The 16,996-nt window shown below is 45.3% G+C and overlaps 2 protein-coding genes across 2 annotated transcripts in view; both read left to right on the plus strand.

Annotated features, from left to right (window-relative positions):
* The window catches only part of LOC137465071 (sushi, nidogen and EGF-like domain-containing protein 1), a 218,137-nt gene that overhangs the window by 107,453 nt on the left and 93,688 nt on the right, over positions 1-16,996 (plus strand). The gene's annotated exons all lie outside the window — the stretch shown is intronic.
* LOC137465345 (E3 ubiquitin-protein ligase Topors-like) lies at positions 15,250-16,729 on the plus strand. The gene is made up of 2 exons (XM_068177363.1): positions 15,250-15,344; positions 15,548-16,729. Exon 2 carries the CDS (start codon positions 15,617-15,619, stop codon positions 16,727-16,729), a length of 1,113 nt encoding a protein of 370 aa, XP_068033464.1. The 5' UTR covers positions 15,250-15,344; positions 15,548-15,616.

The following is a 16,996-nucleotide window of genomic DNA, read 5'->3' on the forward strand; positions in this document are numbered from 1 at the left end:
CAAAACTTGAGATAAGAGGCTCGTTCTCCAAAGCAGCAGGAGCTCTGATTTAGAATTTTCAGCTCATACTGACCTCAGAAAGGACCTGCTCAGCCAGCACTGGTAGAAATTAGGTATTTAGGGCTGAGCAGGGTGGGGTTGTTCAGACTGCTGTGATGCGCCCAGTCCTTTCTCCTGAGAAGATATGTCAAAGATGGTAATGGAGAGGTAGAGAAACTCTCCTGTTGCTTAGAACACTCCCTTCCCCTCAAGCCAGGCTTCCAGCTATCACTCACTTGGTCACTTCCCATGAGCTGTGGGAAAACTCAGCAAACCAGGCAGGCAGAGAGGACCCTGCTGGGAGCCTGGCTGCACTGATTTACAACTCCCTGCACAATGCAGATGAATGGATTTGGGAGCACAGAGAGAAATGACCCATCTGCCCTTGCAGAGTGACCCTACCACCTCCTAGGAAACCTTGGCAAGGTGTCAGGAGTGGGATGAGACACAGGGCCAAGGACATGTGATGCTAGTGGCTGAGGTAGAGCAACATGCAAATGTAGAAACTGAAAAAAGGAATCCGTGTTTTCATTTCTTCTGACGCTATGTGTCTGCAGGGGTAGACCATCTCATTTTGCTTTCACTGACTCATGGTGACATCACTGAGTGTCAGATTGTGACACCTCCAGGAGATTTATTGTGACATCTCACTGCTTATAGCTGGATAACAGCAGACACTGGGCCAGTCTGGCTTGGGACAGAAGTGGCCACTGAGAGAGATGGCAACTGCCCTATCTACCAGGACTCTTGGAAGGATGTGGCTTATGTTCTGCCCTGTCACCACCGCTTCTGCCTGGGCCGCATTCTGCAGTGGGCACACAGAAATCCCTCATGCCCACTCTGCAGGACACCGATAGAGACCATCAGATTTTCTGAGCAGGATGAATGGGACTAAGTACAGTTGGCCATCACCTCCACTGCAGAGTCACCAGAAGCCCATAGCCTGTCAGGGAGGACTCCCGATCACCTGGATGAAAACAGCCCCCATGGCCCTGAAGTGCCCCTTCTGTCTTCCCTAAAGTAAACACTGTCCCCAGCTGAGCAAGGGACTGCAGGGCCGGAGCCTGTGGTGGCCTTCTGCCCCAGGTGTGGGCAGGACTGTTCCAACAAAACCAGTTTCTCCTGGAGCCCATCCAGCGCTGGCTGTGTGAGAGGCTGGAGTGACTATACTGGGGCCGGTGGTGGCTGGTTGAGGCCAGAGAGGGCTGCATCCTGCACTACCTTTGCATCTGTGGTCTGAATGCAGGGGCCTTGGCCCAAAGGCTGCTGGTCTTCATTGATGGATACACAGCACCGCTGGTCGATGGCCTCATTGAGGTTGGTGCAGCCCGGTGCAGCGAGGAGGCCAAGAGGCTTCTGCATTCCTGCACTGCTGGGGAAGAGAACAACAGCCAAGCAGAGAGCAGCAGCTCCAGCAGATCCAAGTCCAGCAGTTTCAGCTCCAGCAGCTCCCAGGAGAGCACTCCCACCAGTGGCTCCAGTGTGGAAGAAGAAGCTGGTACCTCAGAGGCCACTCACCATGGGATTCCCATCCACCCCGCACCTGTGCCCAGCCCTGCAGAATGGGACCAACCCCAGAAGGAGCCGGCACAGCCTGAGCAGCCAGCAGTGGCAGGTCCCTCTGCCCAGGGCAGCAGCTGCAACCCCTCTGCACACAGCCAGGGCGAGGGTTGCTAACCTGGGGTGACGCCGTGTGCCCAAAAGAGAAAGGACCCCAGGCCTCTGGATTCTCCCCAGCCCAGCAAGAGACCAAAATGGGACTGACTTGACCCCTGCAGCCCTAAGCCGACCTTGTCATCATTTCAGACTGAATTATGAAACATCATCTCTCTCTTCATTTGCTATTTCCCATCAAAGGCCAATGCATGCACAGTGCATTTGGGAAGTGACTTCACCTTTCCAGGTCTGACTTCCAGAGAGCATTTGTGAGGTCTCCATTCAGACAATCCCACAAAGACAGTGGTCTGAATAAATCTATAAATGATGGAATTCCCCAGTAACTGAGTCTGACCTCCTTAAATGTGAGCACATTTGAAAGTCTCACTTCATATATAATTCGGCTTGTGAAAGAAAAGCCTGATCAAGAAGTTAAAAAACTGTGGAGAAATAGGATTTCAATAAAGTTCTTACTTCTTGCAATTTCATGTGATAATTTGAAAGAGATGGTTCAAGTCTTTAAGTACCTAAGCCAGAACCCAGTAGTTCCTGGGCAGCAGTGCCTTTGCTCTGCAAAGACTCTGCTGTAAATGTGAGGTCAAGGGCAAACAGTCTTACAATGGTTGAGTCAGTTGTTCTGCTCCAATCAGCGCAAAAGGTGTTTTTCAATGATCTCTGGGGCCAGGACACCAATATCTAACAGACAAAGTGAAATTAAAGATTAATAGAAATGGTGACCAGAAGTTTTGAGTTATTTTTGACACTAGAAGTTACTTAAAATTGCAATGGCGACCTAACTTATCTCACACAGAACAGTGCATGCTACACACAATTGGACCGTATCCACTTGAAATAATATATTATCTACTGTGTTAGTAACGAGTGACAATGTGCCCCATCCCCACAGCAGCAGTACAGTTGTTAAAGTAACCTTTTAATCCCTAATGCTATGGCTGATAATTTTGTTATATTATGCTGTAATTATTGCACAGCAAGTTGTTAGCTCAGGTGGAATAATGGACAAGGATAAGCAGTTTTTTTAATCTTTCTTCCCTCCTCCTCTCAGTCTTTGTGCACATCTCCTCCCACCCTTCTCTCCTTCGTCATGCTGAGGTGTGTTTTCAGGTCCTGGAAACCTTGATTATAATGTTTAACTTTGCAGATACTGGTTGCTTACTTTTGTTGCACCTGACAAGCACAGGACACTACAACACAAGATGGAAAAAAAAAATCATGGTGAGAAGCTTACACTTAAACCAGTTTGCGCACAAAGGGAAGTGCACATATGTAACTGCCTGTTGCGGCCACAGTGTGGTGGTCTCCCGGCTAGCACGCTCCCTGTGGCCAGAGGGCACTACAGGAGTGGCTGCAGCTGTCTGCGGCCAGCTGTGGCATGGGTATCACAGCACTGGAGCAGTACAAAGAGCCAAGACAAAAAAACAGTGAGGAGCTACTTGTATGAGTTCTAAGGCAGTTTATTGCCAAAGAGGATTGAGGAACAAGTAAGCACAGGACCAAAGACATTTTAAAGAGGGGAGGGTATGAGGGGTGGAAACAACTCACATCCAATGGGGAAATATTAGGGGAGGAGAACACAACTGGGGTAATCCAATAAGGGCAACACAGGGGAGGGAGCAGGCTTAACAGCCCAATGAGAAACTGTAAAAGGGGTAACACACAGGGAACATTCTAGAAAAACAGGGTGTGTTCTACTTGACAGACAGGGGTAGGGGGCAGTGAACTGGGGATTAACAGGGACTTATAAGGAAGTGAGAAAGGCACAAAGGAGGGACTGGGGAGACTGACATGGGGACTGACAGGCGCTTGGTGGGAAAATATTGAAGTAAACAACTTAGGGCTAAACCATGAGGGGAACAGAACGGGGTACATGGAACTAACTATTACAAACTGATAAACAAAGAACAATTATAAAACAACAAACCACCACACACATATAGGAAAGAAGGCTTTTATTTTATCTTGAAACCAGTGGGAGCTACAATTCCATATGTGACTTTTGACCTGGATGTCTCTGGAGTCAGACTCCAGGATACGTCATCCTAATTTTGAGGAATTCCTTCACAGCATGGATCTACTCAAGAGGTGTTGGTCCTAGAAGTGCATAGTGCCTTGGAGCAGTGTTTCAGGCAATGAGATCCCCAGACTCCCAGCTTCCCCATCCATCACCCTCCGATGACCTCAAGTGACAGTCAGGCTCCAGTTTCTTTGTTTTTTGAAAATCTCATGAGCTTCAGTTCTTGCTGAAATTGTCTTTTGTCTTCAAAAGGCAGTCCATGTTAAAAATCAGTAACTAGCAGTACATGCCAGCATCATGGCTTGAACAACGCATTTAAAAGTTATTTTCACACATTTTCAGGTTTTTTTCCTCAGTAAAAATCAATTCTAGAATGATTTTTATACATGTGGAGGTTTCACACAATTTTAAGAACAACTCTGCTGATCTTTTTCTTTAAATAAAAAAAATCCTACCTCACTGAAGAGATGAGTGACCTACAAACCACTGGATGAAGGAAAAAACACAGGATAGCAGCCCTTTGTTCTTGTTTTTCTCTTCAGTTTGTCACTCTCTATCTGTTGTTTCTCTCTTTTGGAGGCAGGCTAATGAATGACAGGGTTTAGTAAATATTTGGTCTGACATAGCAAAACAATTCTCTTTTTTTTGCATTCTATTCTGGATCTGGGGGATTAACTGATAAGAACGGGCCGGAGATCGTGCTCCTTTAAAATGCCTTTATTAAAAAGTGACCAGCTCAGGTGGGGGCCCAACGGCTCGCGCACACACCACTGCTGCTGTTTCCGGGAGTGGCACAGAGGAGGAGGAGTGCAGCTTTGTCCGCTTTACACGCAGGCAGAGCTGGAGATTCTGTCCTCACGGGAGCGGCAGGATTCCAAAGTCTGAGCTGTAGCTTGGGGTCCTCATTCTAGCTGACATCTCTGTTGTTAGAGTCAGAAATTAAAAAGGTTCCCGCAGACACTAGAACTAGTTGCTCACCCTTTGCAGTTGTTTAGGTCCTTCAGTTTCGTTGTGGCTCACTGTTTTAGGGGTTTTCCAATGCTGGATTTGGTGTGCTTCTTCATTTGCATACTGCCTCCAATGTCACTTCCTCTTCACAGTCCCAGGTGCCATTTTCTAGGAAGCAGCAGGGGTGAGACCCAACCTGACAGGGAGAGATTTCTAACAGGGGATGAACAAGAGGTAATTAACAGGGAAGGAACAACAGGTAGCTAACAGAGGGTGAACAACAGGCAATTGATTAACAATAGGCCATTAGGTAACACTCTATAACCTTTAAAAAATAAGCAATTTCTTATTCATAACATTACCTGTACTAGAGAAGTCTCCTGTTGCAGGTGCCCATTCCTATTGACTTTGCTTTGGGCTTGCCATTTAGGGACACACAGTTCTGTAAGTGCAACGCCTTACCATGACTCAGGGCCTTAGTTGAAAAGTACCAGAACAAAATCTACAAGAGCAGAGAATTTTAGGCAATTAAATGCTTTCCAGTTTCTTGGCATCCCAAATGAAAGTGTTTTCTGCAAGACCCACAATAGCTAGAAAAAAACTTCTCCTTTTGTGAGAAAGAGCTCCCAAAAATAAGAAAAGCTAAACAAAAAGGAAAATATAAAAGCAAAAATATCTATGTTGTAGAGGTTTAAAAAATGACTAGTAAAGAATTATAATGGAAGCCTTTAGACAAATTTTGCAACACTGACTAAAGCCCCATTCCAGCTGGAAGCTCACTGAGAGCCAGTGCCAAGGTCTTATCGTCTGTCAAACTAGAGCAGCTTGCACAAAAGTTAGATAAATGGCTTCCATCCTTGAAACAGTTAAAGAGAACCAAGCCAATCTTTTACCCCAGAGGGGCTTTTGGCAGAAACTGGCAAACATAATTCATCCAGCTGTATGCTGGATATATGATTTGTGCTATATGAAATGGAGCATTAAATGCGTTCCAGGACACCTGGGCTCTTAGCCACAAATTACCTGAGCCTGTGAAAGACGATTTGGTAAAAACTGGCCTACGTGAGAACCAATAACATGAGCATCTTTGTGATAACAGTTCTTGAGGTATATTCTAATTTTTTTTTTTAAGACAGCTTTTTTCCATGTCCATTTTGACCCATTCCTCTTGGAATTTGGATTTGACTGACTATTCCCCTGGCTCGATGCCAGCATCTAGAGAGAGAACTCTGCTATAACCTTCTCCTTAAAACCTTGAAGCAAGAGACAGCTCCTTGTCATCATGGCAATTCCTATCTGTCTTCTCTCTTCAGTCATTTGGTCTCAGGCTCTCTGCAACAATCCCATCAAGCTCTGCAGACAGCAACAGGTATTTGTTCTCAAAGTTCTCTGTCACTGGACCAGCTTACTGTGAGTGACCAATGAACCTCTAAAATGGAAGAAGGTGCAGTGGAGATGGACAAAGGACAAATGCTCATGAAGTTCAGGGAATATTTCAGTGTGTGATCCTCTTCCTATCTTCTGGAAGAAGGATGCACTTGTGTTTGTAAGCATCACAGAGGAACAGGAGACAAATTTTGTATTTAATTTGGAAATTAGGTGAAAGGATATAGATGAGCACATGGAAATTTTTTACCAAAAAATTAACTACTCTGCTCCTCTACAAATCTTGAACCTTTCTCTGCAAAGATTCCCTAAAGCACACTCTCTGTTCCTATTGATTAGGTGCTTTCAAGAATTGCTCCAGAAGGATGACACTGCCCATCCTTTTTTAGCTGCTCAGATCACATCCCTCTGCTTTTCCTTGCCCATGACTTCCTTGCCTTACTGTAACATTCCCAAGAAAACCTGTGGATTTTAGAGGTGCTGATGTTAATCCAACCTATAAATAATACAGCCTTGCAAAGAACACACTGGACCATAATATTTGCACATATTTGGTCTAAATGACCTTGCTCTGATTTTTTGGATGATCATTTTGCATTTTAATGGTTCAGCTGAAAAATTAAGTTTATCATTGTCTCATTCAATAAAGATGCAGCCATTCCAGACCTCCTTAAGATGAAACTAGCCATGAGAATACTGCACATGCATGTGGATTTTCTGAAGTGATTACTTTTCTTGTCTCATCCTACAGAAAAATTACCCTGCTGAAAAAATTGCTGTAATTGAACTGAAAGGCTGCTAGGTAAATTTTATTCCAAAGTATAAATTTAATAAAATTATATGGAAAACAAAACATGAATATTGACAAAGAGTCTTTGCAATGCTCTTCTACATATTTTGTGTTGATGGTAGAAATTCATGTGGTGGGTTTTTTTTCAGTCTCTCAATTACAAGGCATTCTATAAAGTAAATTACAACTGAATATTTTCAGCTCCTGCAAAAAAACATTAAGCAAAATAGCAGAAACAGTTACATTTAAGCTGCATTTCCACAGCCAGGGTTTTACTTTAATGCTTAAGGTCAGAGAAGGTAGACGAAGAGGGCCTGTTTGTTGAACATAAAGCCATAATGGAACAGTGCAAATTCATTCTGTTCTTCCCCCAGACGGATATTCACATATTTGAAACATCATTGAAAATTCAGGCCAAATTTCAAGTGGCTTTATTTCAATCAGCTGTGTTAAACCATTATAAAGACCATTACTGGTCTGGCTTAAGTATCTGAATAAATGATAAGCAGAAAATCTGCACATTCAAAATTACACTTTCTTGAAGAAGCCATATTTTCCAGAGGATTCAGAAAGCTGATCTGGGTTTGTTTGGTTTATTGAAGGGAGGTTTCTGTGTTTAAAAGTAGTGAAAAGACCTCATAGTTTTGGTTAGTTAGCTCAAGGGAAACTGGTTTGAGGGGTCAATTCTGAGCATTTCCAAAAAATGCTTCCTTTACTTTCAGACTTAGGAGAGAAAATACATAATCAAAGAAAAAATGAAATAATTTGAATTCAGACATGGCTTTGCCCTCCATTAAGCCAAAATATTACACTCTGCCCTTCTCATTAATACAAACACAGAAATACTGACAGCCTTGGTCTGGAGAAAAAGGAAAACTGTCACTACCAGTCACCTCATCATGATGGGAGCAATCAGGGTTGGCAGAGCTGCTGTGCATTTAAGTCTCCAGCCATCACATTAACTTATTGTATTCACACTAAGCGAAAAATGCAAAATAAACACAACATTTATCTCCAAATGAGGTATTGTAAATTTAAAACTGCTTACTTGTTTGTCATCCAGGAATTTATGCCAAAAAAGGAATGTAATATGAATCCCAAAGAAGATTCCTTTTCACTCTAATAACACTATTACTTTATTAGTCATTTAAAGTAAGTTATATATTTTAAATATCTGTGCCTCTGAGCTCTGAAGATTTATATCTGCATTTCCTAGATAAATCCAACTGCCATTTTACATTTGTAATTCTGTCCTAAGGAAGCAAGGTTGTGTAAAGCAAAGAGGTGGAAATACAACATACAGGAAAAGCTGTAAAATATTCTGTCCATTTAATTTGTACAGAATTAGTTTGCAATTTAACTTAAAATTATTTAAATTCATTTGGAATTGAATGTGTAGGAAAATTTTGCACATATCACAACACACCTTTGTGATGGAAAATGGTCTTTTAAGGCTGCATTAATTATATAAGAGATGATAGAGCACTCATTCAAATCCCTGGTATATCTCAAATTCTACTTTTGAAAATTAAATAATACAGGCAGTCCCACCACAAGTTCCAAGCTCTATCCTTACAGTGCTAACCTGAGCAGTGTGCAGGACAAATGGAGAGCCCGCCCATGCCTGGAGGGTGTCTGAAGCCAAGCTCAGATCTTTGCCAATGACTTGTTTTTTTCTGTTCTGTTTTCATGCATCATTTCCCTGCAAACTGAGGAAGACAAAAAGTCCTGTGCTGCTCTCTGTTTGGTAGCTTTATGACCTGGGCGACCAGGACACTCCAGCTACCGTGTGCTGATCCTCAAAACAGCTTCAGGCACCACCCCAGTGATACTGAAAATGTGTTCTGGATGTCTGCACAAGGAAAGACTGATCCCACAGGGACAGGCTCCAGGGATGTGAGCCACGCAAGGGGAACAAAAATAACGGAACACAGGGAAATTGAGGTGATGTCAAGCAGAAAACTAGACAAAACTACATTTAAATTCATGTTTTAACAGAACAGACTGAAAAGGTATTCTGAAAGTTAGCATCAATTGTTAAATCTTTGAGATAGGAACTGGAGGTAAAAGGACAGTTCATGTCAGTTTAATCTGGATCACTGCTCCCATGGATTTATTTTCACATTTAAATAATCCACAGTGTATTGATTTAATGAAGCTTCTCTCACATGCAGATTCCAAACTGTAACAGGCTGCAAGGTGTGCAATCTGTGCTCTTTATTAAAGAATTCCATCCATTGCTTAGTCACATTTTCCTGTCCATTAATCCAGAGGCAAATATGATGCCCCACACACAGTGAGATGCAAATTACATGTTAGAAAGGTCTTTAAGGACAAAAGCTAGAGCCAGAAATACAAGTTAATTTTGACATCTAGACTACAGACATTCAATTTCCAAAGGAGACCAAAGGAAGAATACTCATTAAGCTGCCACTCACAAATTAGAGGTAAAACTGAAGACGTCTGAGGGACCCAGTTTTGGTTGGTAATTCCTGGCTTTGAAAGGGGCAAGTTCAAAATTCAGGCTCCCCTGCTGTACCTCAAACTGGGCAACCTAATTCTGGGATGTGTCCAAGTAACTATTACTTGTGAAAATTTTGCTCATAAAAGCATCTGGCATATCTTGGGATGCCAGTGCAAGCCTATTTCCTATGCACATGCTCTCTTCAGAAGGCACATGTGTTCCTCCTGTCTGGAGTGCAATCCAATGCCATGGGAGGGATTTCTTTTCTTTGAAATGAACTTTTTGAAATAATTTTCTTTTTAATGCTCACTTCATATATTTCAGTGTAGTTCGGGTTGCAAGTTGGTGAAGAGATTCAATCTCATTCTGCCTTTAAAAAATTTGAGCTGACATTTTAGCAAACACCAGCTGGGTGAAAAGATTCTGCTGTTGTTTTTGTTATTGCAAGTCTGGTGTAGTTCCATAAAAGTGTTTTTGGTGTAAGCCAGCACTTAGCTTGTGGTTGAATGTTATGAGTGGTAGCGGCCCTACTTCATTGCAATTTAATAATATAAAGTCTTGGGAGAGAACAAAAGTTACAATATGCAGGGTAGAAAGAGGTCAACATTATTTGCTATTTCCATATGGGTCTCTTTCAGCTGCCTGAGCTGTAGTAGGTGGTTGTTGCATCTTCTTCTCTGCTACCTCATGACCTCATGACAGGTCTCAGCAGACTAAAAAGCAGATGAGAAGCTTTGCTCCCCTCCCTTTTGTTTGTACAGAGACTGTTTCAACAATTCTTTTGTCAAGATCTGAGCCAGAATACTCTTGAATCAGACAAATGACAGCAGTGCTTCTAAGGAGGTTTACTGGCTTTCTGAGAACCTGAAATTAAGGCTTGGATGGTTGCAATACAAGCTATAAAGAGAGTCATTCCTTAGCAGAGAGGGTTCACAATAGGAAAATAAAATTCTCCTCACTGTTACAGTCAAAGTGAGAAATAGAAGTCATCAGCTGTCTGGATTTTTTTTCTCCCAAAACCTTTTAGCAAAACACTGTCCAATTCAAAGAAAAAAATTAATAGGATCTAATATTTCAAAAATCAACAGCCTAAGTAAGATTAAAAGATTTTATTTTTTTTTTTTTTTACAATTAACTCCTTTTGCAGATGAATTAGAAATCGCTGGTTTGATTAGAACACTGAAACTCCAGAAAAGGAGATGTTCAGGTGCCTTGAGTATTCCTAACCAGATAATGTCAGAAATTCAGACATCCCTCCTTGGGTAACTGTGAAATTAATGTTGTATTGCACATCTTGTAGGTGTGTGCCCAGTAAAATGACCAAGGTGTTGTAAGGCATCTGTTCTCCTCCTTGATATTTATTACCTGTGACCCTCCTTCTCCTTTGGTCATCTCCACAGATGAAATAATGAGTGCCATGGTTTGAGCTATGCCAGCATGTGGAAAGTCTCACCCCATCCTCAGTTTATGGGGAGAGAGGCACAAGGAGTGCTGTCACCCTATTCTTTTGAGAGTTTTAAAGTTTTTTTTTTAAGTTTTCTATGCTTTCTGATGTTTACATATTTCTACTGGAACTTTCTCACACTGTTCATGTAAATAATGATTGTTTTACATTCTTCTTTGGAAGTAGAGAAAATTAATAGACTGTTAGTTTAACCAGTGTGGTTGGAGAAGTAGCAATTTCATCCTCCAATCCACTGCCACTTTTAAAATCCTATATATTTCAGAGTCAGAATATAAAGCTCTCTCTTTTAGTTCTTTTTTCCCCCTTTTTACATCTAACATGCTTGTGTAAGTTATTTCATGTCGTACTGCGACAGTGTGCCAGCTCCAAGGCTCTCCCTGAAGTGTGTGTTACAGGTGTGCAGAGGTGTCCCAAGTCCTGCCCCACTGGGGGTGACCACCTCTCCCCAAGGCTGAGTGAGGATAAAGCAGAACTCCAAAGGGAGCGCCAGGAAGACAAGAAGCCTGCACAGGGAATGTCTAGGCAGAGTCAGACACAGAATTAGAAGGCAGCTTTTGCCTGAGCAGTAATTGAGATAGTTATTACACCACTATATGACATTATAGACTCTTCTTACTACTATATAGAAACCTCCACTTTTTGGCATACATTGACTTCAAACAACACTTGCTATAAACAAGCATTTTTATTAAAATGTCAGGTTTCAGTCCCTGAGGATACATTGAAAATGCTGACACAGTAATCACCAGATCCAAGACAATTCCCTGAAATCTGTGTGAAATGAAAGATGGGAAAAAAGATCAAGGCAGAAAGCACAAACTTTTGCCACACTTGGAGCCAGATATATCCCCCTCCTGAGCCCTTCTAATAATTCACTTTTGTAATTCAAAAATGGTCAACCAAATCTTTGTTTCTCATGAGTCAAAAGCCTGCTTAACCTTCAGCAACAAAAGCATCACCTTATCCTGTTTGTTTTATTACACAAATTTTCCTGTCACCTAAAAGTAGAGATGAAGAACAGAAAACTAAGACAAAGCCTGTGCCTGAGGTCTTTTTTTATCTACTAAGTGCCATTTCATATTCACTCCAATTTTGCCATTCGAAGTGCATTAGAATTCCACAGTTTACAGAATCATAGAATCACAAGGGGTTCAGGTTGGCAGGGACCACAGTGGGCCATCTGATCCCACCTCCCTGCTCCAGCAGGGTCATCCCAGAGCACGTGGCACAGGATTGTGTCCAGAAGGGTCTGGAATATCTTCAATGAGGGAAACTCCACAGCGTCTTTGGGCAATCTGTTCAGTGCCCAGTCACTGCACAGGGAAGAAGTTCTTCCTCACATTCAGGTGGAACTTCTTGGGCATCAGTTCCTGCCTGTTCTCTTGTCCCACTGCTGGGCCCCAGAGCAGAGCCTAATCCATGTTCTGAACCCCCCTGCAGACAATGACAGATAGGAATGACGTCCCTTCTTAGAAGTGTCTCCTGGAGGCTGAATTGCTCCCTCAACCTTTCCTCATAAGAGAGATGCTCCAGTCCCTTCTTCACCTTTGCTGCCCTCTGCTGGACCCAGAGTCTGCTTCAAAACCTCTTGCACAAGGCATAGTAATATTTGTGTCTCTTTACATCCTTATTGCAATCGAGTGCCCAGCAACTGTGTTTGGTAGATTGTCCAGTGTCACCAAAGGCACTCAGCACAGGGCTGGCTGCCACAGCTAACCCTGTAAAGCAGCTGATCAGAACCTGGAAGCCCCTGTCCAACGTAGGGCCTTATGTTACAGTCTTCAGGTGCTGGTCATGAGCAAACAGTTGAAATTGCTGGTGAGGGCTCAGCTTCTCCCTTCTGTTATTCCAGTTCCCCTCCTGCAGGCTCCTTCTGAGTACAGTTGCAGAATTCCCAGGAACAGAACTTAGAAAACACAAATATTCAGAGTGGAACTCCAACTGAATATTCAAATTGTGGTTTGTCCACATGAAAGTGCTTTAGTGTGGTTGCTTTCTGGCAAGCAGCAAATTCTAAAAGATCTCTTTCATCTTCCTCCATCTCCTCCCAACAGGTGAAGGTTAATCACAGCTTCTTTTGAGTTTCTGCCATGTGAAAGGACCACTTTTCAAAGATCACCTGGGGATGATTTTGAGTGCTCTGCATTTACAAACCTCCTTCTCTTTGCTGTCTGCACTGGCCCCCTGCAACTACTCAGCACCTGGTAGGATGCTTTCCTGTTAGGCATTTCCTTCAAGAACTACTTGTTTTCACAAATACTCTCTTTTGACATAGTTTCAGGAAATTTCCAACCATTCCCCTCATATGAATTATTCTTTATTTCTGTTTTTTTCTGGCAGGTGTTGGCCTACAGGTGCTGGGTCACAAGTAAGACCCTGTTTTGAAAGTGAATTTTATCATATTCTCTGGGTTTTCTTCCACACCAATCAATCTGTAGGGTGTAGCAGAATTTCTGAGAGAGAGAGGAAATGATTTAAATTTAGAGTGAAGGTTGAGCTACCCCAGCCTAGGCCTCAGATACGGGCCTCAGTGAGGCCTTGAAGCCTATGACACAGTTAGAAATTAGTCTGTGGCGCAGTTAGAAATTATGTTAAGGTGTACCACAGTGTAATGGGCTTTCTAGGTGTGAATTAGTATAGGTCTGCAGTGTGAAACTTTAGCCACCTTAAGACAAGGACAAAAAATGTTTGCTCGCCAATGAGAGTGTGCTCACGATTGTAAACTATCTGGAAGTGTATAAAAACTACTGTGTGTAAACAATAAAGGGAGAACTTATGATTAGCCACATTGGTTCGGATCTGCGTTTGTTCCTGTCCAGCTGTCCCAATTTTTGTAAGAAGTCCCTTGTTTCAGTAGGAGAAACAACAAAACAGCAGGAGTAATGTATGGATTGAGAGCAGCCCTGTGGGGAAGGACTGGGAGATCCTTGAGAAGGAAACATGGGCTATGAGCTGTGTGCTTGCAGCCCTGAAAGCCCTCTGTGGCTGTGTCTAAAGAGGGATGTCCAGCAGGTCAAGGGAGGGAGTTCTGCCCCTCTGCTCGAGTGAAAGCCAGGAACAGGATGCCCATGGCTGTTGTGGATGTCCCATCATTGGGAGTGTTCAGGGTCAGGTTGGATGAGGGCCTGAAGAACCTGGTCTAGTGGAAAGTCTCCCTGACCATGGCAGGGAGCTTGGACTAGATGATCTCTAAAGGTCCCTTCCATCCCCACCCTTTCTGTCATTTCATCATTTCAGGGCACACGGGACAGGAGAGAAAAAGAAATGGGAGCATGGTAGCAAGGTAATGGGGGCATGTTCTGGGCCACAGATGTGCAAGGAACTCAAGATGAAATCAGCACCTTGGCCAAGCGTCCTCTTAAAGCATGAAATTCATCTCCTGCAGTATCTGTGGCCTTAGTTACCCCAGGAAAGAGGGAATATCTTGGTACTCTGAAATTCCAGCTGCTGCCTGCAAATTTAGACCGTTAAAAGTCCAATTCCAAATGAAATGGAATAGAATTGCATCCTTTAAGAGGCACTTTCTCAAGCAAGAAGAAACACCCTCCCCATAACAACACAAAGAAGTCCTGATGAACAAACTTCCATCTTTTTCCATGTGGACTGTTAAGCACCAAAGTATGGCAATGGACATCCTCCATTTGCACAGGTTTGAAGAGAGATCTCTGCACCCTGAGGCGGGGCCACGTGGTGGTTGCACACAGAATCCCAAGCCTCAAACCAGGAGAAGTTATTTCCAAGTGAAGAAAGAACTGCTTGGGCTGATGACTCTTCAGGGATGACAATAGCCAGAGGCAGGAGGGGATGGTGGCACAGCATGGCCCACGGGGTGATGGGTCCTGGGCTCTCCAGAGTCACGACAGGGTTCCTCTGGCCCTTGTACCCCACTCTGCTGGGACAGCAACTCCAGCTCCTTCCTGAGGCTGTGGGGAGGAGCACAAAGGCACTGAATTCCAGAAACACAGACACTTGGGAAGTGGAGAGGAACCCGGCACTGTGGGCAAGTGCCAGTGGGAGTGCATGGGGCTGGAGCAAAACACTCCTTCCTGCTTCTCCCTGAAGCAGGGACACCACCCACAGGGGTGGGAGACTCTCACCCAGGGCTGGCACCAGCACCCAGGTTCTCCAAATCCCAGCATTGCCCAGGGAAAGGCAGTGACAGGAGGGATCATCCAGCCACAGGCAGTTCATGCTGACAGCTCCCACCACTCCATTCATCACAGAAAACCTTGGCAAGGTGTCAGCAGTGGGGATGAGACACGGGGCCATGGACACATGATGCAGGTGGCCAAGGCAGAGCAACATGGAAATGCCGTAGTTAAAACCAAGAAAAAATATTTTCATCTTTCTCCTGACACCATGCACTGGTGGGGACATCGCCTGCTGATGGAGGCTGACATCAGCGAGAAGCAGATTGTGACATCACCGAGCACAGGATTGTGACATGTCCCCCCTCACTGCTTAAATACAGGTGTGGGCAGAGCCGGTGCCAGTCTGGCTCTGGCCTGAACTCCTACCGAGCGTGACTGCGAGGTGTGGAGGGTCAAGCCAGGTTTCTCTGGTGCTGAGTGGTGCCTGTTCTTGGCAGGTCCCAGTGCCAGTCCCAGAGCAACCAGCAAGGTTTCCCCAGCCCTGCCTGGCTGGGGCAGAGCGTACTTGCAGCACTGACAGGAAACGTCCCCCGGTCGGACGTGGGCAGGTGACTTTAGGGCTTTAGGGAGGTAGGAGGGTGTCCTTCTCCTTCCTTCCTCCCCTCTCCTGCAGGGTGTGACACCGGCAACGGAGAGCAGCTCCTGATCCTCAGCCCTCCTCAACGTGCTGCAGCGGCCAAATATGGCCACAGAGACAGATGGCAACTGTGCCATCTGCCAGAACACCTGGGATGACGTGGCTTCTACTCTGCCCTGTGGCCACCAGTTCTGCCGGGGCTGCATCCTGCGGTGGGCACGGACAAATCCATCATGCCCACTGTGCAGAGGAGCAATAGAGACTGTCAGGTTTTCTGATGATGCCGGTGACTCTCTAGAGATCGTCATCACAGCCCCTGAGCAGCTGCCAGCAGCCACGAGCTCATCAGAGCGAGCTCCCGGAGGCCAGGACGAGAACAGCCCCCATGGCCCTGTGCTGGCCCATCCCTCTTCTCCTCAGGAGACACCAGCCAGAGCTGTCGGCGGTGTCCTGCCCGAGGTCTGGGCAGAACTTTTCCGTCGACGACGGGAACTTCTGGACCCTGTGCGGACTTGGCTACGCCAAAGGACGGAGACCATGTACGGGGAGCAGTGGTGGATGGCAAGGAGCACACAGAGTGTCATCCTGCATGCTCTCTGTGTGTATGGGCCAGAACAGGAGGTCATGATCCAGAGTCTGCAGGCCTTCCTGGAGGAACACACAGTGCCACTGGTCCGGGGCACCATCGACATCATTGTGAGACACTGCAGCTCAGGGGCCCAGAGGCTGCTGCACTCCCACTCTGCCACAGATGAGGATGACAGCCCAGCAGCCAGCAGCTACTCCGGCAGCTCCAGTTCCATCTTCTCCAGCTCCCCCAGCTTCTCCAGCCCCAACAACCCCAGCTCCCCCAGCCCCAATAGCCCCAGCTCCAGCTCTTGGACATGCACTCCAGCCAGCAGCCCCAATAGCCCCAGCTCCAGCTCTTGGACTCTACCCAGCAGCCCTCAAGTCCCCACAGAGGAAGAAGAGGAAGCTGCCAGAACGGAGGCCACCCCCAGCAGGGGTCAAAGCCATTCCCCAGTTGTGCCGGTGTCCCCAGAGCAGGACCAGCCCCAGGATGAGGCGGGTGCCTCTGGTCCCTCTGTCCAGAGCACCAGCCCCAGACCCTCTGGTCCCACCCAAGGCAGGCACTGCTTGCCTGGGCGGCCCCGGCGGTCCCTAAAGAGAAAGGCCTCGGACTCTCCCCACCCCTGCAAGAGGCCCCGCCGCCAGTAGAACTTGCAAGGCTCTTAAACTCCTTATTTAAGAAAAAAGAAATAAATTGTTGTTATTTCCCCCACACAGTCTCTGGGATCTGCTTCCTCAGCCTTCCCCTTGTGCCCCACCGTGGGTGGCACCCATGTCCTGTGGGGCACCAGCCTTGGGCCTAGGGCTATATGGGCAGCACCTTTTCCCACAGGAAATCCAAGGCTCCAATCTCTCTGTATCTCTCTGCATGGCATCTTGTCCCTCAAGAGAGTCAACAGCCCCTCCCAGTTTGAG

The sequence above is a fragment of the Anomalospiza imberbis genome, chromosome Z (genome assembly GCF_031753505.1).
Source record: "Anomalospiza imberbis isolate Cuckoo-Finch-1a 21T00152 chromosome Z, ASM3175350v1, whole genome shotgun sequence".
NCBI classification, from domain to species: domain Eukaryota; kingdom Metazoa; phylum Chordata; class Aves; order Passeriformes; family Viduidae; genus Anomalospiza; species Anomalospiza imberbis.